This window comes from Rhinolophus sinicus, chromosome 5 (assembly GCF_057876585.1).
Source record: "Rhinolophus sinicus isolate RSI-liver-muscle chromosome 5, RSI-T2T, whole genome shotgun sequence".
Lineage (NCBI taxonomy): Eukaryota > Metazoa > Chordata > Mammalia > Chiroptera > Rhinolophidae > Rhinolophus > Rhinolophus sinicus.
In genome coordinates, this window is record NC_142505.1 from 3,245,802 (window position 1) to 3,269,867 (window position 24,066).

Below are 24,066 nucleotides of genomic sequence, written 5' to 3' on the forward strand. Positions count from 1 at the left end.
CGGAAATACGTGAATAAATGCGTTCCCTCTAGGTTTATTTTTCTGGAACGATGAAGTATTATCATTAAGTAAGGATAACAGGTAAAGGTTAAAATAGTAAGAAATACTGAACTTCTAAAAGAGCCAGACTTAATAGTCTACTGTGATGGAACTGGCACGCATAATTATCCTTTCTTCTTAACTAACAGAGTAAAACGTCACACTCATATATTTCCTTAATGGGACAGCCACTGCATACCCAGTGAAGAAGTCATCATTCTTACTTTCTCTTGAGAAATGATACTGAGGCACAAAACTTTTGTTGTCAAGGGTTCTACCGGCCACTTAAAAGACTCTTGATATGTGACGGAGAATTTGTATAATTAAGTACAAACAGTTCAGAATCTCAGAGAGGGTTTCTCCCAGCCAGAAGCATCTCATAGGTAATGTAATGTATTAAAGATCATCGATAAACAATTGCCATGTTTCCCCCCAAATAAGACCACGTCTTATACCGTATTTCCCCGAAAATAAGACCAGGTTTTATATTAATTTTTGCTCCAAAAGATGCATTAGGGCGTGTTTTCAGGGGATGTCTTATTGTTTCACGTACAACAATCTACATTTATTCAAATACAGTCATGTCATCTTCTTCTGGAACATCGTCATAACGTACTGAATGTGTCCGTCTGGCTGACAATCTTAACTGCTTATTTTCGGCGTAGGTCTTCTTTTTGGGGAAACACAGTACAAGTTGCCTTTCACACATGGAAGAGGTCCTGTCGTATGACTCATTCCAACACTGGGACAGCAGTGCCTGCTGGTAATCCATGTAAGCAGTCCTACCCTCTGAGGTTTAGCAAATGAGGGTGTCCCAACTCTGAGCTCCTGACAGGCTCCAGTCGGTAATTTAACAACGGACTTTGTCTTTGCTGAATCATTACGAACTTCCTGATGTTTCACCTTCAATGTGCACTGACTGTTTAAGTGCCTGCAGGGGTTGATTCTAACAGTGACCTGCTGGGGAACCTTACGAATACCTTAACACCTCACTCTCTGTGAATGTCAGATCAACAGGCTCCTTTCACTTTTCCCTCCAGCCTCTCCTGGGCAGTATTTGGGAATCAGAATAGATAGAGGGTCCAGGCAGGAAAAAGTGTCATCCCACAAGTTTGTGCCTAAGAGCATCTCAGGTACAACAGGTGGTCACAAAGTGGCAGACTGTGAAGAAACCCATTAATGGGTCAAGTATTCAGAAGCGAATGGAAACCTGACAGTTTTGCCCTGGAACTGCTGCAGCTCATGGTGGCAACTGGCAGGCCTGCAGGGTTAGATAACGCTAGAAGTAAGTTAAGCAAATAAAGGGGAAAAATTTGAATGTAGAACTCCATTTTTATTAGTGAAAGGTATTCAAAGCCAGTCTTATCTCTAGGACATCCAAAACATAATATGCACATAAATACGACAGCACAAATGCTTTTGAAATGGGAATGTGTTCCACCTTCTGTGTGGCCCAATATGATACTCTTTCAAACCCCATAAAAGCAATACACAGGTTTTTTGACAAACACACCCAGGTGTTGTGCACGGTTTGATTTATGTAAACTCATTTCAGATGCGACTGCAGAATTCCTCCTGAACAGATGAAAAATGTCAGTTTAAAGTGATGAAAATATATGTGTGTAGCAAGATACACTTTTAAGAAAGGAGTTTTGTGTGATATGGATTTGTATCTATTTCACAAAATACCCTTTTTAAAAAACTTCTAGAGTTGATTTTTTTTACATTAGTATGTCAATTCGGGTGTTTGCCTAAAATGAGAATGAGTGTTGTGTCACAAGCACCTCTCTGTGTTGCAAGGTGGAGAAGCTGGGATCAGTGCCTGGAGACCGGTGATAGGGTCCCTTAGGTGCTGGCATCTTCTTGTCTTTCCCGAGTTGCAGCAATCAGACCCAGCCCACTGCCTCATCAGCGCAGCTCGCCCGGGCCGAAATGGACTGGCCATGATTCCCACTCACCCACATCCATCCTCTTGGCTCGGTTTGGCCGTGAACTCCAACACGGCCCTGCCTAGGGCCCGGTTCTCCAGCCTTTATGCATCTGCACGTCCTTCCCAGCTCAGCAGTCTGCACGCTTCCTCCTTCCCTCTTCCCTCAGGCTGTCTTCATACACACACACCATGCACACCACACACACTCACCACACACACACACACACACACACACACACACACACACCACATACACAAGTCCTGCATTTTTGTAGGATTTAGCTATTAGGAATTTGTCTAATCATGGTAATGTATTTCTTAGGATGGTTATTGTTTTTGTTAGTGTTCTCGTTATATGAATATTGAGTAGGCCTGTCTTCTTCATAAGCCTGTCATTTTTATCATGTGATTTGGCAGATGAAAGCAGGAGTGTGTTTGTCTCATTATAGGGAAGCATCTGTGCTTGCACTCTGCTTATTAATTGTACTTATAGAATAACTGAATCGGGGACGCCCCTCATGTTTCCGAGGTGCCCAGACTGAGATCTCATTTGCCTACTGATTTATTTACTTAATTTCACCTTCACAAAGTAAAACCAGCCCCAGGTGTACAGTGCATCACCCCATTGAAAAGTAACCTGCCTGTTTTTATTTCCTTGTGGGAAATTACTGAAAATCTTTCCACAACAAAAGCACTTAATAAAGACTTAACTTGTTTCCATTGGAGCTTGTTTTTTTCTTTTTTCTCTTTTTTCAATCATTAGCATACGGTTTGGGTACATGTAAGAAACTGGCCCTCATTCTCCCCACCCATACACACACACACCCTGTCTTCCTGTAAGTAATCTGTGTTAGTGTTTAAATCTCACACTCAGCATGCTAGAAATCTTCAATTCCATCAGGTCGTGTTGCAACAAGTCAGGGGTTGTAAACGTGGTAGAATTGAGATTCCAAGAGAGAAATCCCTGCTCACAGCACGTCCTGCAACACGTTACTGCAATTAGCTCAGAGGAAAATGGAGATTTTTTTTCAAAAAGGCAGCTCTTACTTTCCTTCCAGGAGGACACAGATTTGTATCTTTTGTTTTAGAAAAGAACTAATTATTTGCTGTTATTTCCACAAAACTATGTATTTGGTGTCAACATGTGTGAATTTTTTACAACACTAGTGGTGAGCTTGGAATAGTGTTTTCTAAGAGCAAGTCACAGTTTTTCCTGCGTGAGCCAAGTGGTGGTGGAAAGCTGAACAAAGCCCTGCCTTTCTAGGAGCTCACAGAGGGTAAAGACACAGACACGTCAGCATGTTCTCTGGTGGTGACATGCACACAGCACATGCAGAACTGTATCGAAGAGGGCACGTGTTAACCTCCACAATCAGAAAAGTGCCTTATGGGTGTTCTTGTTTTGTCTTTTGCATTTTGTGTGTGTGTCACGTGCCATTGAGTTGGCTGTGACCCCTGGCGACCCTGTGAATGAGTGACGTCCACAATGTCCCGTCCTCACAGCCCTGCTCAGCGCCTGGAGACTCATGCCAAGGGCTTCTTGTATGGAGTCCATCATCTCATGTTTCGTCTTCCTTTTTCTTGCTGTCGTCTGTTTTCTCAGTGTTATTGTCTTTTCCCGGAAACCCTCTGTTCTCATGACGTGCCCAAATTAGGGTACCTTCAGTGTTGTCATTTTTGTCACCAGTGATGTTTCAGGCTTAATTTGCTTTAGGACCCACGTATTTCTGTTCACTTAAACATGGATTTTTTTTTTTTTTTTTAATGAATCTCTCAATAGGGTGATGGAATGTTCAATATCTTGATCTTCATGGTGGATGGATTATTCCAAATTCATGAGTCTGTAGACTTACAACTGGTGCGTTTTACCATCTATAAATTACACCTCAAATTTTAATTATCCACCAAAACTTAGGGTGCTACTTCCCTTTACTTTAGAAAAAATTTAACTTCTTCCGTTTGATGCCCATGGCAACAATAAGTATATTACAGAAATAAATCTCCCATAATAATTATGTTCTATGTTCTCTTCCAGCTGTGGGTCCAGATTTTTCAAGAACCCTCTTAAAAAGGGTGACTCTTGTCAAAGTGGGAGGTGAAGTTGTCATTGAGTGTAAGCCAAAAGCTTCTCCGAAACCTGTCTACTCCTGGAAGAAAGGAAGGGACATACTAAAGGAAAATGCAAGGTACGCTCTTGAAATATTTTCAATATTTGATTAACCTATAATAATTTATTGGTCTGTTATTCATGGTTCTAGAGGGAGGCATTCACTCTCTGCTATTTGCAGACTAAATGTTAATCAAAAAACTGAAGCTTTGGAAGAGGATGGTAAATTAATTTGTCTTTATAATCTTTCTTGGTATTAAGATTCTGCAAAGCCCTCCCTGCACAGAGGTCATGTGACCCATGCTAACGCTGCCGGAGCTGCCCAGCGATGAGCAGGCAAAAATGCGCTTCTTAATTGTAGCCTAAAATTTATTTGTGGAATTGCCCACTTTTCTCCATCTACCTCCTTTTTAGCGTTAACAGATAAATCCAATTCTTCTTTGCTATGACAACCCTCTAATATTTGGCAATGACTGTTAGGTCTCTTGTTCATCTCTCCTTTTCTGAAGCGAAATATCTCTAATTCCAAAACCCATTCTGCAAACGACATAATTTTAATCGCATCTTTGTGAAATAACAGTGTTTTCCTCATTGATATCTAAACTCTCCACCTGTATGTTTCTTGTTATACTTGAATTACACTTAGAAAGCCTGTTGTTTATTATATGTATATATAGGTTGCTTGAGGTTTTAGGCCAGACTGCATCCAATAGCAGCTATCGCTGAGACCTTTTCTTAGCTGGCACCCCTATAAAATATCCCCCACCCCTTCCTGTAATCTCCTCAGTCTATTGGAAAATGATAATTATGCATGAGTCTGTGTCGCCCATAACATTCACCAGCTGTATACATAATGATTTTAATTGATGCTAAAGGTCAGGTACTTACAGATGCAGTGGGGAAACCTGTGAAGACATGTATGCAGCTACCCTTTCCACTGTGTGCCTTTGAATTTGCTCGCACAAATAAGATCATTGCACTGCCGGTTGTCCTTATTAGTTATTTTGCAAACAAACCCGGCATTGTTGATAGATGGTGTAGCCACAAGCATAGCAAATTCATAATGTGCATTCCTTTCTGACTTCTGTCACATCAAGAAAGCAGTATTCTTCACTAAATATTGGCATGGCGTTCACATTTGGAGCCACACCTGAAATTTGACACAATTTCTCATATTGTCGCCTTAAACAGCAGGTTCTTTTCCTGTTTTACTGCAGTGTTTCCCATACTGAAATATGTGAGATTACCTGTCATAGTTATGTGTTTATTAGGTTGGTGCAAAAGTAATTGTGGTTTTTGCAGTTACTTTTAACCTTTTAAACCGCAATTACTTTTGCACCAACCTGATACTCTGATGTGTATTCAAATATAATTAAAATATAGCTGGTATGTACCACATGTATGGCTTAGAAAAAGGCTATATTTTAAAAGTTTTAATTCAAGAATGGTATAAAGGAAAAGCACTTTTTAAAATCATGGGGATGAGAGATAGACATGCCAAAAGCCATGCATGAGTGAAGCTAGAGTAACGTGGTAGATCAACAGTCCAGGAGACGCTCAGCCTCACCGTCACAAACACTGTTGGCATAAAACAACAAAGGCCATTTCTCCTTCGTATTGCATGGCCGCCCTCCAGGGGTCAGCTGGTGGTTTTGCTGCTGTCTAAAGCCAAGGCTGGGGACGTCGCACTCTCTGGGACACGGGAATCGCAGGAGGATGAAGAGGGTGGCTCCACACCCTGGGAGCTCTAAAGCTTTGGCCCAGAAGTGGACATGTCACTTTACTTGTGTGTCCTTGGCCCCAACAAGTCCCATGGCTCTGCCAAGTTCAACCCCACAGGGAAATACAGCCCTCCTGTGTGCTGAGGAGAAAAGAGACAAGCTAACATTGGAACTCTGTTGACGACTGCTTATCACTGCTGTAACTTAACCATTGTTCCAGGTTGATTGAATCTCCTTTGGGAAAACAGTATATTGATACCAAGAATCCTGTTTGATAAGTGAATTGCATTGATTGTTTCCACCACTTGACTTACCACAGAAGCTTGTCTCTCTGCACGTTTCGTTCTTTCTACTCCTGATTTGATTAATAGGCTTCTGATATTGCTTCAACATTTATAAGGCACTAAAGATCAATTTAAACCAAGGAAACGCCCCACCACTACTCCAGTCTTGCTGTTCATCACCTCTACCTCCAGTGTCACCAGGCAGGACCCAAAGTATCAGTATCAGCCCTTCCCTCTCCACGTGGGAGCTGTATTGTCACAGCTCTGGCCCTCCCTTCCACCGCACTCAGAAGGGATACGCAGCTGGATTGATTTCGGTCATGTAAGTGAATGCAAAAGCTTGCCATGTGTAATATAAAGAGGACAGGTGGGGGCTTCAGTGTGAGCCCCTTGCAAGGGAGACACCTGCCACTCTGTCCGAGCACATGGCCACCGTATGGAGATGCAGGTCAACTGCTTTCCATCTTCTCATTTGGAAAGAAAAACTAGAAATCTGGACTTTTGTCTGAACTATCTTCATTTTTAAATGGCGGTACCTAATTTTTTTTTATTTTAAAGTTACTACACACCTCCATGGGCCAAGTATACTCCATGGACCACTGTTTATTTGTATGTTTGTTTTCACTTCAGAGAAAGATATAAGCTCAATAGAACATCTCATAATTTCTGAAAAGGGTGAAAAATAGCAAAGATTTTACTATTATTGCCTCATTGCCAGAGAAAACAGTCCACCATTTTTTTCTGATAATGGAGAAACAATTAAGTGGATAAGTGCACAAAAGCAGTCATAGGTAGGATTCAGGAGTGAAAACTTTTAGGATTCCTATTTTAGGAAAAGACTGACACTGTTAGACCAATGCAAAAGGCAAAATTCTTTTTGCCTACTGTTAATAATGGTGTTTAATGCACTGATTTGTCAGCCTCAATTGTATTTTGAAGTGTGGAATCTTAAGAATAAACAGGTAAATTTTTAACACTTGAAGAAGAAAAAAAAAATATTAATCTCTTAAGTACCAAATACTGGTCTAAACAAAGTTTTGGTGAAACAAAATTTTATGCTCCCTGGAATCTATGTTTTGAAAGACTTTGCCAAACGCTACTTATTCAGTGATATTTAATTTCAATTTTAACTAACGAACTGCTTACAGAAGAGTTTACAATAAAAGGAGAGGAAGCAACGTTTTAAAAGTTTGTATCATTTAATCATATGGTGACATTGCAGTTATTGTGACGGCTACAGATTCAGAAACACTGGTGTAATGCGAACATTAAAAGTGTACTTGTATGTACTTATTTGGGTTTTTCAAGCATTTAGAAACTTAAATCATATTCACACTGGCCTTAACCATATTATGCCAAACATTTAATGGAAGAGTTAATCTTCATTTTTTTGTAGCTTTGTTATGTGTAGGCAACATATCTATATAAATAAAACATGTCTTGTTTTCTTGTGCACTTACCAGCAGGCAAAGTGTATGCAGTATCAGGCGTTTAAAATAGGGACGACCTGTCACAAAGCCCAAGTCCTTTAGTTCTCAGGAGAGGCTTCTAGTGACCATCAAAGCAATAAAATCGTTCGGATTAATTGAGCCATGAAGCCCACTAATTGACTAAGGCTGATAATTTTGTTTACTGTTAGTTTTTAAACAGAAGGCACTTGAGGCAGAGGAAACCGGAGTTGATCTATTAGAAGCAAAAACAGCAAAATAGAGAAAGAGCCAGAATCATGAATAAAAACTTAGAATCCTAGAATAGAAGGAGCCATAAAACCCCGTGTCAACCAGAAAGAACTGTTGTAGTTGGCGTGACAGAAACCCCACTCAGAACTGGCTTCAGTACAGAGGGGGTTCCTGGGCTCCCACCTTCCAGGGGGCCGGGGCGGCTTGTGACCCAGGATGTGCCAAGGTTCAGGTGCTCACACACAGTCATCAGAATTCGGTCTCGTTCTCTGTGTCTCTCCCCAGCGTTTTCTTCCGTGCTGACTCCATTTTCCCATGGGCTCTCCCTCCTGGTGGCGGGTGTCTCACCTCTTACAGCAAGGGCGGAAGAGATGGCCATGAAATTGAATGACCCTGCCTTAGCGTCCTTCGCTGAACCGGCCCCATTCAAGGGGGATGTGTTGTACTGGATAGGAGGGCATGAGTCGCGTGCTTATCCCAAGAGACACGTGGGTCACTCCACCGCAGGCCACATGGACTGATAAGGGACAGGGTCCTACTACCAGAAAAAGAGAGAATGGATGCTGGGTGGACACCAATGTCACATTCCTGCTGTAGTCACAGAGCCCAGCATCCATTCCAGGACAAGGGCCCACTCAATGGCTGGACCCTGCTCCATAGGCCCCGGGTACTTCTCAGATGCAGAGCGAATTAAGTTCTGCACAACCTCTAGCCTGGTAACTTCCACTCACTGTTTTCTGCTTTGCTCTCTGAAGTCATACTAACAAAACCAATTCTTCTCCACTGTCCCCACTCGCAAGGCTGTTCTCTTGTCCCCTTTCAATTCTCTTCCAAGCCCACACGTCCCTGATATTCTTCCTATGATGTTGTTTGACATCCTGTCACTGTCCTGATCGTTTCCCTCAATGTCTGTCTGGCAGCCAGAGCTAAATACAGTGCTAATAAGGAAATAAATCGCTGTATTTGTCTCTGTGGCAAAGGATGATAATTATTGTTACATTCCGTCTCTAAAGACGATAAATTATCTTCAGTGAGCTTAGATCACCAAGGCAGTAAACGTACAATGCATCGTGGAAAGACCACTCCCTCTCAAGGGTGATTTTAAAAAGTAATTTAATGCTTAAAGGGGTAAATCTAGTTAATCTGGCAAATTTACTTAGATGAAATATTTTACTTCTCACTGAAGCTGACGAAATGAGTAAAGTGTTACTCTAGTTAATTTTAAATAAAGATTTCTTTAACTCATGCTGGCGAATTTCTCTCCTCCCTTTTAAACATCAGGCTAATGCATTATGTCAAGCTAATGGATAATAACCAAGCATAGATATGTCACTGAATGTTTCCAAAAAGACTCTCAAACCTGCAGCCTGCACACCACAGGCATGATTTCAGAGCAGTGTGACTATTCTGTCAAACGAACCCACTCCAATTTCACTCAATGAGCCAGGTGTTCATTGGGTGCTTGCTGCAGGTAGGCCCCTTGCTTGGCCCGGGGGATGGAGAGCGAGCGGAGACATAATCCAGCCCTCAGAGTGCTCATAGCCGGTGCAGGGCCCAGTAGCAAAAGAACAATCTAAGTTTTTCAATAATCCTAGGGCATAGGTTATAAAGGTGATATATTGAGAAGGAACATTGAAACATGTGGGCCAACGATAGATTGTGGAGGCCTTGAATTTTATGTCTGTAGGGCTTAGACTTGAACTAGAAGACCCTGGAGAGAATTGAAGGAGTTTCTGCAAGGGGAGTACACCGTCATACGCCTGCTGCAGAAAGATTGCTCTGCCTGCAGGGTGGGGAAAGAACCAGGTGGGGCAAATTTGGGGAGGACTAGAATCCGACTCAGGCAGCCGTCCAGGAAATGGGAAGGGCTGGAAGGGTGTGAGTCTCCTTAGAGTAAAGGAGACTAGAAAGATATTAAAGGGTAGGATTTAAAAGATGTAATGACGTATTTAGTGAAAAACAGGAAGGAAAATAAAATGACTCTGCTGGTGGATGGCAGTGCCACTTGCCACAATACTGAAGATAGAAAGAGCCATTCTGAGAGGAGAAAGTGAAGAGATTAATATTAACATGTTCATTTTGAGGTGCCGCAAATGGAGATGTCACATTCCCATTCAAGTGTCACCTTCTCAGCGAAGCCTTTTCCCACTGAACTGTTTCAAATTATAAAATGCCCCGTTCTCTTTCCCTGCTTTATATGTTCCATCGTTCTTATCACCATCTAACATGCCACATTTTGTATTTCATTATCTGTCTTCTCTACGCTCCACCCAGTCAGAATGTAAATTCCATGAGAACAGAAATCTGTGTGTGTGTGCGCGTGTGTTTGTGTTTGGCTCAAACAGTACACATTTAATATCTGACAGTCCTGGCCATCAAAAGCCTAAAATGGTTCTCCCTCAGCTAAAATCATGTGTTCTTTCTGGAGATCCTAGGGGAGAATCTGTTTCCTGCTTCCTAGATGTGAGCTGCACCCGTTGGCTCATGATACCCCTTCCTCCGTCTTCAGAACTAGCAATGGCAAGTCAAGTCCTCCTTACACCACCTCTCTCTGACTTGCTCTTCTGCCTCCTTCTTCTGCCTTGACCCTTGTGGTTCCGTTGGGCCCTTGGTGTGTGTATTGTTCCATTTGGTATCACTCCCATTGATCACAACTCCTGGTAAGAGTAATTGCTCAGTGAATGAAAGTCCAGCAGGAAATTGATGTATGCGTCAGAATTCAGGAGAGTAAAGACAGAGACAAATATCATCAGGAGATAGAAAGCCATGGAGAGAATAAGTTCATCCAGAGAGAGTCCTGTAGAGTGAGAACATCTGTGAATCAAACAAAGGATGGAACCCAGAGGAACAGCCCCAGGCAAAGAATGGGCGGAAGGAAGCAGAGCCTGCTGGGAAGACTGAGAGAGGGGACTTGGGGAAGGACAACCAGGAGAAGGCAATGAACAGAAGCCAAGGAGCAGGAAAGATCAGAAGGAACAAGCTCTTGGCGCGCCCGAGAGGCCCAACAAAGTAATGGCTCAAAGATGGCGGCTGCATTTGGGAACCTTGAGTGGAGGGCTAAGGACCAGTGTTGAAGACACCGTAAGATTACGTATGGCATTTCTAACCAGACTGAGATATATGTTAGGTTTGCCTGATCCCTGCAGTATAATCAGATCAAGGCTAACACTGGATGAGAATATTCAGCCCTAATTGGAATCAAATTCATGTGTCTTGTGTAGAGACATTGAGGTCTGTTTCTGAAGTGAAACGGAGTCATGGCCCTAATTTGCCTCCCTTCCCCAAGGCCTCTGGGAGAGTTGACATGCATGTAATACATGCAAGGAAGTCCCAGCACAGGGCAGCAACACTCCACGTGTGTACAAGGTGTGAAACCCCAGCCTGAAGACACGGGCAGTCTGGGAGGCAGAGCAAAGGTGTTGGCAGGTATTTGCCCAGAAGGCCATGCAATCCTCACCTGGAAAGGAAAGGTTATTGCTCCCGGTGCTCTGCTTCTGTTCTGGAGGCAGAGTGTCTTAATGACAAGCCTGCCCGCTGGGCATCTCTTACAGTTGCTGCAGAGCTATATGCTCTGTTATTAGGAATTCTGCCCTGGGGAACAATTATGTTATTGCACTAATTAGAGGCAGTTCTTCTCCACAATAATGGAAATCCTGCCTTGGAGGCAAAACAACATCAAAGCAACTGGAGCAGCTCGCTCTGGATGGGTCTGTTCGCAGGCTTTTTGGTGACACTGCAACGTTTTCACTTTGCATGTGTACTCATCATGGAGATGGACAGAGCACATCCTGCCCTCCAGACTCAGACCCAGGACCCTTCCCCCTTGCCTCCGTGTGTCCCTCCTAGAGCCACAGATAAAATGCTATGGCTTTGAGGTCCCCTGTCGTGCAGTCGCAAGGGCGTTTAGAGATTTGTTTCTAGATGTTTGTAATGATGCACAGACCCGGTTCTCTCTTGCTGCAGCCACAAGCCTTTTCATCAGTATCGTCTGTCACCTCGTGTTATGGTCAGGGGCTAACGTGATGACCAAATTCAGGCAGGGACTCCCTGCCACCCGTTCTATGCACGTGGTGTCCACATCGGTTAGGCCACAGGACATGCTGAGGAGAGAACTGGATTTCTGTGCGGAGGATTGAAACAAGGTCCCCAGTGTAAAGGCAGTGCTTGATTTGAGTGTCACCCTCATTGGCCACCTGTTTGTCAGTCCTCTTGGCAACTATCACACTAACCTCTCACCTGGTTTACTTGGAACCAGTCCTCTCTGAAATCTTCCACAAGATGAAACGTCCCACATCACGTCTCTGATCAATTCACATGTGTCACACACTTCTCTGGACAGGACGTATTTGAGATATGAACACAACCTAATTTAAATCAGGGTTTTTCAGGTATGATAAAAAAGGGGCAAAACAATTTCTAGAGTGGTTTAAAGGACAGAGACTTTTCATCTGATACAGTTATAAATTGTACTCTTTAACAACATATAAAATAGCATTCCATAGCCTTCAACACCCATATACATATAGATATTTTGATATGCAAGCATAGAAAAAGCCTGGAAGGGACTCTGCCGAAATGTTAATGGTGGTTTCCCTGGACCTTCCTTCCTCCCTCTCTCCCTCCGTCCTTCTCTCTCTCTCTCTCTCTCTCCCCCCCCTTTAGACATCGATACCTTTTATATGTATGTGTATGCTTACTTCATTAATGTTAATTTCCTAGAAGAGGCCGAAAGGCCGTGAGGGCAGGTGCCGTGTGTTAGAGCACACCAGTACCCCAGCCCCTGCTCCTTACTGGGCCTGGAAGACTATAGCGACTCAATATTTTTGTAATGAATGAATCAACCAACCCAAATCCTCTCATTCTTGGAGGAGATTGCTGGAGAAGGCGGTGGTAGGATATTAAGTGGAAGGTGCGGCAAGAGGGAATCACGCAAAGGGAAAGCACAGAGGCATGTTTGAGCAGGAAGATGCCTCAGGGCCAGCTGAGGAAGACACTGCGTGACAAGTGGAAGCACTTGCATGCCACTGGGTACAGACAGCATTGGGACATGTTTGGGGCACAGGTCTCCCCACTCCTTTGAAATTGTCTCCCATCCTTGATCAGTTCAGTTCAATGAGTGTATGCAGGGAACGTGTGTTGGGACTTACTGTGACCCCACCTGGGATGTCACCTGACCATCCTGGGTCGGTGTGTCTCTATCCCTAGACCAGAAACCCAGAGGGCGTTCTCACGTGCAGGTCTGCAGACTGGTGCTGAGCTGGCTGCCGTGGGACCCACAGAAGTACATTGAAAAATGCAGAATGCCACTCGCCGTTGCCCAGGGTTCCTCCTGGGGGATTCTCAGAGGAGACCCAGGAATCTGAGTTTGTTTTGAAGTTTCCCAGATGATTCTAATGCAAAGCCAGGTGTGACGCTATATTGGTGGCCTCCCCTGGACCCCGGGACAGGCAGCCAGTCCCATGACGTGCACACCCCTGCGCGGGTCAGGCGCACTGTGCCACCTGCTCTCTCACGCCTCCTTGTGGAGCCCTGTGGCCCTCCTGCTGCTTCTTCAAATGGCCTCCTTCCTCCTGCCGCACAGCCTTGCCACACTCTCCTCGCTCTGCCTGACACGCTCTTATGCAGGGCCTGACAGACTGCAGTCCACGGGCCAAAGCCAGCCTCCACCTGTGTTTGCACAGCCTGCAAGCTGAGACTGGTTTTACATTGTTAAATGGTAGAAAATAAACCCAAGAAAAATAGTATTTTGTGACACATGAAAATTAGATGAAATTCAAACTTCAGTGTCCACATGCAAAGTGTTACTAGACACAGACCTACTCGTTATTTACAAATTGTCTCTTGCTGTTCTGGCACCCCACGGGCAGGTTTCAGTAGCTGTGACAGAGACCACTGGCCTGCAAAGCCTAAGATATTTGCTCTTCAGTCCTTTACAGAAAAGTTTACAGACCCCACCCTCCATCCAACTCATGGCACGTGTCTGGAAATCTGGGGTTTCAAAACGTCTTCCCAGTAATATGGTCTTCCCTTTGCTTGGCTTTCTTTCTTTTTTGTTTTTTATTAAAATGTATTGGGGTGACAATGGATAGTAAAATTACATAGGTTTCAAGTGTACAGTTCTGTTATGTATCACATTGTGTGTTCACCACCCAGAGTCAGTTCTCCTTCCATCACCATATATTTGATTCCTTTTACCATTGTCTACCACCCCCTGCCCCCTTACCCTCTGGTAACCACAAAACTATTGTCTGTGTCTATGCGTGTTTGTTTCTTTGGTTGTTTGTCTTGTTCCTTTGTTGCTTTCAGTTTTGTATCCCACATATCAGTGAATTCGTATGGTTCTCAACTTTTTCTGTCTGACTTACTCTGCTTAGCATGATAATCTCAAAATCCATCCATGTTGTCGCAAATGGCAGTATTTCATCTTTCCTTGTGGCAGAATAGTATTCCATTGTGTATATATACTACAACTTCTTTATCCATTCATCTATCGAAGGACATTTTGGTTGTTTCCATGTCTTGGCCACTGTAAACAAAGCGGCAATGAACATTGGAGCACACGTGTCTTTATGGATAAATGTTTTCAGGTTTTTTGGGTAGATACCCAGGAGAGGGATTGCTGGGTCATATGATAATTCTATTCGTAATTTTTTGAGGAACCTCCACACTGCCTTCCATAACGGCTGCACCAGTCTGCATTCCCACCAACAGTGTATGAGGGTTCCCTTTTCTCCACAGCCTCTCCAACACTTGTTACTATTTGTCTTGTTGATGATAGCCATTCTGACTGGGGTGAGGTGATATCTCATTGTGGTTTTCATTTGCATTTCTCTGATGATTAGTGATGTTGAGCATCTTTTCATATGTCTATTGGCCGTCTGTATGTCCTCTTTGGAGAAATGTCTATTCAGTTCCTCTGCCCATTTTTTAGTCAGTTTATTTTTTTGTTGTTGAGTTGCATGAGTTCCTTATATATTTTGGGTATTAGTCTCTTATCGTAGGTGTTTTTATTTTGGTTTCAGTTTGGTTTTTGTACCTTTCACTTGTCCTTTGTCACTTACCCTTTGATTAAATTGTCCCTTCCACTGGTCCCATCTAATGCAAAGTGGAGAGGAAGTAAATTGGGTTGGAGGCCAGAATGTCCTCCCTTCTGTCTCTGGAAGAGCAGGTCCCGACTTTTGCTCGGGGGGAACTTCTTTTCATGCCCCCCAAGCCTTGAACTCCCTGGGAAATGAGAGCTAAGGGAGTTTCCAAGGTGAGGAGACAGCAGGTGAGGGGTGCTGTGGGTGGGGGCAAGTGTACACCTCACACTGTTACCCAAATTCCTGGATGGTGACACTCATCTTTGGCTGAGAATCTGTGATTTGCACTGACTGTTTCACACAGGGGTTTCATTTTAATTTTATGATTATAAAAATTATAAACTGTCTGTTTTGGTTGAAGAAGGAAGGAGAAGATAGAAATCACAAGACTTTCTTCCTACGGTTTTATAAAATCCAGCTATCGTGACGATATTGACACACAGGAAACAATTGAGAAACCACCAGTGAAGCACAAACTAATATAATACAGTCCAAACAGAAGTACACAGCTGCCCTCAGGGAACACGCAGAGAATAGTCGCTGCGCATCAGGCAGAGTCTGCCAGAATGGGCTTCCAACGGGAAGCGAGTTTAAGCTGTTATTAGAGAAAGCGAGCGATGTAGAGAGGCAGAGAGGGAACAGAGCCGGCCGTGTTGGAGCTCATGTACATGCAAGATTAAGGGATGGACGTGAGCAAGTCTCGTACGCAAGTGAGAGTCAGAGAGGGACCCACACAGGTGGAAGGCTGGGCATCTGTCGGGTGTAGATGGAAGAAGTGGAAGAATAATCAGGGGGGAGGGAGGTGCTGTGGGTTTCCTGACGGGAGATGGTTAACGTGAATAATGTTGACAGGTATAAAATAAGAGTGACAGAAACCCTGTGAGTCGGCTTGGCTGTGAAGGAGCTCGGAAATCTCTAGCTATTAAGATGAAATAAGACTTTGATCTCCCTTTCTGTCACTAGTACATTCATGAATCAACCTTGGGCTTTGGGAGTCCTTGGGATTCTGGATACTTGTTACTTTGACTCTTGTCATGTGTTTCTTGGTTATCTTGCGGTCACCGTTTTCCCACTTGTTAATGTTAATGATAATAATAATACCTAGTTGTTGTTGTTTTTTTTGTCTTTACCCGTCTGCTAAACATGCCATATGTGTTCTCTTTCAGTTCTCAACAAAACATTATGAGAGCAATCCTATCATTAACCCCACCTTTTAGATAAGGACAACCGGGCTGGAAGAGGGTATTTACTTAGTTGAGGTTGCAAAGCTGGGCAGTCAGAGCCTGGATTCAGATACAGGTCTCACTTCATGCCTGTACCAGCTTTGCGTAAAGAAGGAACCGGCATTCGATGCTTCTCTCTATGGCATCTGGTGGTAAGTCAGTGAATTAGTAGTAAAACTAAAGTACTGCTTTCATTGCCTCCCTTTTAAAACAGTGGGGTATTGCAGGTGCCTTTAATGTGGATGAGATGACTGGCCAGAAGCAGCTTTTCCTGTTACACGTTTCATAGTTTCAGTAATAAATTGGCAGCCTTCACATTCAGGGCTTTATGGTTTCCTGGGGAGGAGGCGGCATGGTGGTCTGATTTCAGGGCTGGGGTAGAGCCATCTAAACCCCTTGGAGAAGAGGTCAATTAAGTCCTTGAGGTACCTCAGCGCTGCCTTTGTTCAGAGAAAATAGCTGTGTGTCACCAAATGGACTTAAGTGATCATGAAAATATTCCAACCAAGTGGCATGTAATTAGGAGCAATTAGAACTGAAGTGTTGTGACTGGATGTGGAAACCAGACCAGGGTGTTGATGCCCTTAGTAGAGACGAGGCAGATGGTTTGGGTTTCTCCTAACTTTGCTATCCCTGGAAATAGAATTGGCTGGACCGCTTAGATGTAGAGAAGCCATGTAAATACTGATGGTCTGTGTCTGACCCTGTATTTCTGTGGTACAGGCGCATGCTCATGTTTCAGTTGCAGATATGCCAGAGTTAATTGGATCTCTACTAGTTAATATCCATCATGGTATCTCTTCATCCCTTTTGCCAAATGATCTAATTAGAGCCACACTTGGCTCTCCACATAATTACAACATATGGCATCTAGAGGCTACATATAGTGGAATTATAGGTTGCCTGACGAGAGATACAGGTGGTGGGCAAAAGACGCTATTAAACAAAGTTGGAATGTGTGTTTTAGTGTATACAATCCCCCCTACTCTCCCCGGAATAAGAAATATTTTGTAATTCAACTGTCCTTCCCCCATGAAACAACATAATTACATCATAGAGTGGGATTTTTAAAGTGGAAAAGAAAGCAAATAATTGATAATGTTAGCCTAAATTATTTAACACTCCATACCTCTAAAAATTATCCCATGTAGTAAGCCAGCGGCAGCAGAAGCAGCTCTGTGTAAGATGGATTATTCAGGGGGGCATATTCCTGCCTCCAACCGGGATCACTTACCTGGCTGCTCCGTAGATAACACAAATAGGGCTGAATCCTTTGTCCAATAAGAAGGAAGAATTTCCTCATGCTCATGTACGATCTCTGGAAGCAGACTGACCGGTTTGGGTGGGTGATGCATTCAGTCTGGGGGTGTTCAATGGGAAAGGCTTACCATGCAGTGGTACCTGGAGCCCACCTGCCCGGGCCCGTCCTCCTCGGTCCCTGTTCAGTGATGTCACAGTGGTAGCTTGGCCTTGGCCAAAGTGGGAATGTTAACACCATGGAGATGAGCACGTGTCAGGACATTGTTTTTCCACAGAGAGCCAGTTACGAGACCAACGCATCATTCCTTGTGCCGCATAATGCAGTCGGAGTTGCCAATGCCAGTTTGGACTTCATGAGACAGATGAAGATTGGAAACATAGCTTTCCAACTCGTCTGCTCTGAAGTGATGAGGGCGAATGAGGTTCAATGAGAGAAAATGGAAAAAGAACGGAGTTCTGGATAGACTCTTCTAAATTGTGTCAAGTGCATGAGAGAGAAAAAGAAACCAAAGCATCCCTCAGCAGGCAGAGGAGAACCAGGAAATTGGGTTGTTCTGAGATTCTAGGTAAGAGTGGATGATAAATAGGCAGTGTTTGACATTGCCAGGTGTCGCTGAGCAGTCGTAGAGAATGAGGACCACAAAGTGTATAGATTTGGTGTGGTAATGAAGTTGGAAGTAACCTAGGAATAAGCACCTTCAGTAAGAGCCAAGCTCTGTGCGCCAGGTAAGCAGCTGGACGCAGCAACCAGTTTGTGCAGATGTCCAGTAATGAATGACAAGAGGAAAATCAGATCTATGGAGGGGAGTGACATGCTTGTGGCAAGGATCATATTATGATGGAGGACATTGGGACATAGTTACATCCTGAGGAAATCACACTGGTGAAGATGGAGTTAAAGGCATAAGGGAAGGGAGATGATTCTCAGGGAGACAGGAGGGTATTGGAACCGAAGTCAGTGTGGGAAGAAGATGAACCTGTCTTCTTCTCTGACTGTGGGGAGGCAGAGCAGGGCGGGGGTAAGAGCACAGAGAAGTTAAGTGTGAAAGAGGGTGCTGAGGAATTTCACTCAATATGGCCTTGGCCATGATCTCAATAAAATGAGAATCAAGGTCATCCGAATGGAGGGGTGATTGTGGCCATTGGAGGGGTAATTGTGTGCTGGAGCGAAAGGGATGTCTGGACTGTCTTCTGTGGTCAATGTGACAGAAATTAGATAGGATTTGGATGGTGTTGTTTATATATTCAATTTCTTCCACACACACTGGCTTTCCCACATATCGATGTGCTCTAAAGGGTTTTATTCCAAAAATGGTGGTTTGTTCCAAAGGATGCATAAAGTTGTTATAGGAAAAATGAGGTTGACTGCTTTTAACACCAAAAAAAAGAATGTTTTTTCAGGTGAATTGAGTATGTTCTGACTCAGAAAAAAGCAATGCACTTTAAAATTACTTTTACCCTTTCTCATTTTCTCAAGGACGCACACTCCTTCTGTCATCCTGTTTCCTCCTTCCTTGAACTCTCCCTCCTCTTTCACTTTCTCTTGGGCACCTCTCGTCAGTCCGCGTACCTTCATCTTCCTCAGACACTTCACTCCTGTGCTGTCTTATTCCTGTGCTGGGCAATCGCCTCCCCTCCCGTGGCTGTAAACACCATCTATACTCACAACTCTCAAATGTACATCCATAGTCCAGGATTCTCCCCGCGTAATTCAGGCTTACGTGCCCCAAACAGAACCCGTTCCTGCCACCAGCCTCCACCTGAAAACCTGTTCTTCTGCCAGTTTCACCATCTCCTCTTGTTGCTTGCTCCAGAAACCTAGAAAGCATCTTTGATTTCTCTCCTTCAGCATCCCACATATCCAATGCATTAGTAAATTTTGTACATTCTGCTTCCAAAGAATATATAGGATCTGTCTCCGTCTTTCCCTCTGCATTGCCACTGTCCTGGCCCAACGACCCTCATCTCTTGTTGCACTGTTGCAGTGGCCCTGTCTTGGTCCCCTCATGCTGCTATAACAAAAATGCTATCGACTGGGTGACCCAAACATTCATTTATCAGAGCTCTGGGGGCTGGAAAGCCCAAGATCAAGGTGCCAGCAGATTCAGTGTACGGTGAGGGCCCGCTTCCTGATTCATAAATGGCTGCCTTCTCACTGTAACCACACATGATGAAAAGAGGGAGCTCTGAGGTCCCTTCTTAGGGCAGTAATCCTGTTTGTGAGGGCTCCAGCTCATGACCTGATCACCTCCCAAAGCCCCACCTCCTAGTATCACATCAGGGGTTAGGATTTCAACAGATGGAATTTGAGGGGACACAAGCATTCAGTCCATGACACCCCCTAACTGGTCGCCCTGCTTCTACACTCACTCGTTTCCTACCTGTTCTCTATTCCACGGCCAGAATGGTCTTTTCACAACATAAATCAAATCTTATCACTAACCCTTCAGACAGAAGCTAATTGCTGAGCAGGGCCTTCACGGCCTGTGTGACCAGCCTCCTTCCTGTACATTTTATCGTAGGGTTTTCTTTCAGTATCCTCCCCCTCGCTAATCGGCAGTGCCAAGGTGTCTGAACCCACGTGTGTCTTGTTTTCCTTTGGATCACGAGTGATTATTTTCCTCTTCAATTCCTTCTTTGCATGTTTCTGAATTTCTAAGGACATAGTTATGTCGTTTTTCTTGACTATTATCTGTCTTCCCAAACTGGTGTGTAAGCTGGGTGAAGACAGATGCTGGTTTCTCTCACCACTGTTGATCCAGCACAGTAACATATTAAGGAAGGAGTTCATCCATTCAGGAGCTGTTGACTAAATGAAGAAATCAGTTAACTCTCAGGCTGCCTCATTTCACAAAGGATTTGAGGATGCCTTAAAAAAAAAAGTATATGTATATGTACATATACATATATATGTGTGTATATATATATACACATATATAATGAAATATAAAAGTAAATAATTTATGGAGTGGGAATAATGGGAGATTATCAGTAGAAAACCAAGAACATCAGAACTGAAATTAGGACGTGGAAATTCATTCTTATAACCCACAGATTTGGATGTACCCATCTTCCTACCTAAGCAGAGAGAGAAGCAGCTAAAAGAGCTATAGTGATTATAACATTCAAAAAAACTGTTTTTCCTCATAGCAAAATCTTAGAAAAATCTTCCCCAAGAGACACAATTACTATAGTAGATACAAGATTTCATAGATGTGTCTTATAAGTCTCATACATTTGGTAAATAATATACTGATAAAGGGCAAGTTAATGAAATTAGTTCTGTGAGGAGCAGCCCAGTATATGGTTATGCTTTTTATGTTTTGTTTTGTTTTGTTTTTTAATGGAGAGGCTTTACCCAAGGGTAACATTTTAAGATCTATAGCAGTATTTTCTTTTTTTTTTTAGCATCTTTTTTTATTAGTTTCAGGTGTACAAAACAACATAATGATTAGACAGTTACACCCCTGACAAAGTGATGCCCCCGCAATCTACTACCCCTCTGACACTGTGTATACCGTGTTTTCCAGAAAATTAGATCTAGCCGGACCATCAGCTATAATGCATCTTTTAGAGCAAAAATTAATATAAGACCCGGTCTTAGTTTACTATAATATAAGACCAGGTATAATATATAATATAATATAATATAATATAATATAATATAATATAATATAATATAATATAATTAATATAAGGTAATACCAGGTCTTATATTAATTTTTGCTCCAAAAGACGCATTAGAGCTAATGGTCCGGCTGGGTCTTATTTTCAGGGAAACACGGTAGTTATTCCAATATTCCCTGTGCTCTACAGCAGAACCTTCCAATACTAGTTCTTGGAGTGGCATTGTTGGGGGAAGGGATACAATTTGCATAATATAGCGTTCTGTGATTAAGTATGACGTTTGCTATTTCAGACCAGCTCAGAGCCTTCACTATGCTGTTTGCATTGAGATTCTCCAAGAATTGTGTTCCCCAAATTTACTTGGAAATAAATCTCATTGGACAGAGTGCTTCAAGGGAGTAGGGCTTCAGGGGGATAAAACTCTTTGGAAAACACTGAGCTAAATGAATGCACAGCTTCATTTACTGTAGGAATTCCGCCCTTAACTCTCATGGCAGAGCAGAATTGTACTCGGGGCTGGGTAGACAGGACAATTTCACTATTACAATTACGGGCAAGACTAGGAGACGCAGCTGTTCTGTGTAACCACCTTTGTGTTACCAATTTAGACCCAGTCTGGACTACAAAGCAGGCCAATGACACTCAGAAGAGAAGTGGCCGCATGCTCCCTTTAGGACAGTACAGAGGAGAATCCCATGTGGTAATGAGCGGACAGGGTCCTAGCGGTTCGCCCCTCGCTGATTCCTGCCCACAGAGCCCAAGATGGAGAAAGCCTAGTAAGGCTACACGAGTTTTCCAGACACAGTTTTCCACAAGAGTTAGGCATTCTAACTGAATAGCTGCACTGAAAGCAGACCAGCTCTTTCTCTAGGGAATAAGAGCAGGAATGACTCAAGCCTACACTTAGCCAAGGACAACAGAGCTTTGCTCCTGGTCCCCTCGGGTGTGAAGAAGCTGAAAGTTGAACACAGGAGGGACCACTCAGCAAGTTCTCGGGGTTTCGTCTCTTTTTGTCAACCTAGCATCCAGCAGTTTGGGTTGGTTAGTAAATACTTGGTTGTGAAGACACAGCTGTTATTCAGACCATTACCGTATACATTTTTAGAATCCTAGAAAATATTTATAACATCACAAATAATTCCCTACCAAGAAGCTTGGAAGTGTTTGCTCTGCCCGAAGGGAACACCCATAGTATACCACTTGCCTGAGAACATATATGTTTGTATATGTGACTATGTAATAATGGCATTGTGGTTCCATTGTAAAAATAAACCCATTGGAGAGCTGTTCCTGGTATAGCATTCCTAACCACATTTACCTTCATCATTCAAACAAGCTCAGTCACAGGCCGAGAACGTGACCTAAAGGAAAGTGAATTTCATTTTGTTTTGCTTTGCTTTTGCCCCACACCCTCAAACATGAACCCAAACATCACACCTGCTTTATTAAATTTTTATATTAACAGCAACATTTTGAGGCAACTAGAGTAGACATTGTACTTTCCCATTTTGTTATTGGGGGCATTATAGCACAGAGTGAATGAACCGGTGCATCCCAGTGGAAGAATTTTGGGCTACAAGTGGGACCCACTCGAGACACCTCCGATTAGGTCCCCACACACCAGGACAGCTCATTCCTGTGGCTTCTGATGTCCTTCAAAGCCACGGCCTGGGTCTGCCTTTCTGCTTCTCTGTAAAATCACCTGGTATTTAGTTCTGAATTCATAATGCATTTGTTTTCTGTGAATACTCAACTCCTGAAAACAAAGCAAAGCATAAGGAAACTATGTATAACCCTCTTTGGTGCCTGGCGTTCCAGCCTGTGGGGATCGCTGGTCCCCCACCCCCACCCGCGCCCCGCACTTGGGCTCTACATTTATGAGAAAACGGGGGTTAGAGGACTCAGGGGTCTCACAACTAAGGATTGACAGGTACAGGCTCAAGTAACAGTAGGTCCAAACTGAAGGATCCCCTTCCCATTCTGGCTTCGGAAATGAAGCTTTATAGTAAGAGTAGTGCTTAGAACCCCAGGAACGTGCCGTCAGAAGGTCCCCAAAGCCTTCTAGGGAAGGGTTCACCGAATTCAGCTTGCAGAAAGGTTTTCTTCCGCAAACACAGTCTATTAATTAACATCCTGTCTAATTTTTTAAATTAGGTCCATTAAAATTTGGACTGTGTGTGTCTCGTCATCCAGATTTCTGATTTATTTTTAAGCAGTGGATGACCTACAAGAGTCAGCCTGCATTTCCATAACAATAACCAGCCAGAGCTGAGAAGCTCATCTTTTTAGCAAGGGCATGGAATCTCTGCTTAGCCGTGCACCCCTGGTGCCGCACGGTAAGATGTGGTTCAGGGGCCATTTATCATTACTGTTGAATTATTGTTTTCCTTACTTTAGAGCTAAAATAAAAGTAACATTTCTGTATCTATATCTGTATCAAAAATGGAAATGAGAAAGCTTGGCCAAAGGGCCACACATTTTAAGACAATGTAGGGAAAAGAGTATCTTTTCTTATGCTCATAATGAACATTCTTTCTTTCGAACATTAGGAAAGTGTGTCATGAGAACTTATTGTCACCCCTACATTAGTTTATGCTCCCTCCCCACCTGGGTAGGTCTGCCTCTGTACCTTTGTGTTACAGGTAATGACTTGAAAAAGCAAGAAGGGTTGCAGTCCCTCCGACTAGCTGTGCAAGTCTGGCCAAAACCCATTTTCTGAAATCCAGCAGCACAGTGTTCTTTCTATTTCCCTGTGGATGGTGAAGTAATAGAACCTCACTATTTTGTCTTCCCTGGAGATTCTGCTAATTCGCTGGTGGGTCTGTTTGTCTCTGTTTCCTCTTTGTCTCCGTTTCCTCTGTCGTACTGGCATTTACAACAGGTTGTCAATTATCCTTCTTTCCAGACTATTTTAAAATCTGGGCGTAAAAGCTACATTCAGAGCCCTTTTCTGTTATAAATACCAGGCATCTCTCTAGCAACACCCAAGTGAGGGTTTTCTGGGCTGTTTTTCCTGAGCAGTTAATTGTCAGCCTAACTTAGCGCCTGATAGATAAAACAGAGAATTAAACTTGCCTTTTAAACTAGGAAATTATTCTATCCGAACATTATTGC

At 43.3% G+C, this 24,066-nt stretch overlaps 1 protein-coding gene across 9 annotated transcripts in view; it reads left to right on the forward strand.

The window, feature by feature from the left end:
• CNTN4 (contactin 4) overlaps window positions 1-24,066 on the forward strand; it is a 769,881-nt gene that overhangs the window by 648,100 nt on the left and 97,715 nt on the right. For all 9 annotated transcript variants that reach the window (XM_074312213.2, XM_074312216.2, XM_074312211.2 and 6 more), the window contains one exon: window positions 4,005-4,155. In XM_074312213.2, the coding sequence (XP_074168314.2) occupies window positions 4,005-4,155 (151 nt within the window). The remainder of the gene's footprint in view (window positions 1-4,004; window positions 4,156-24,066) is intronic.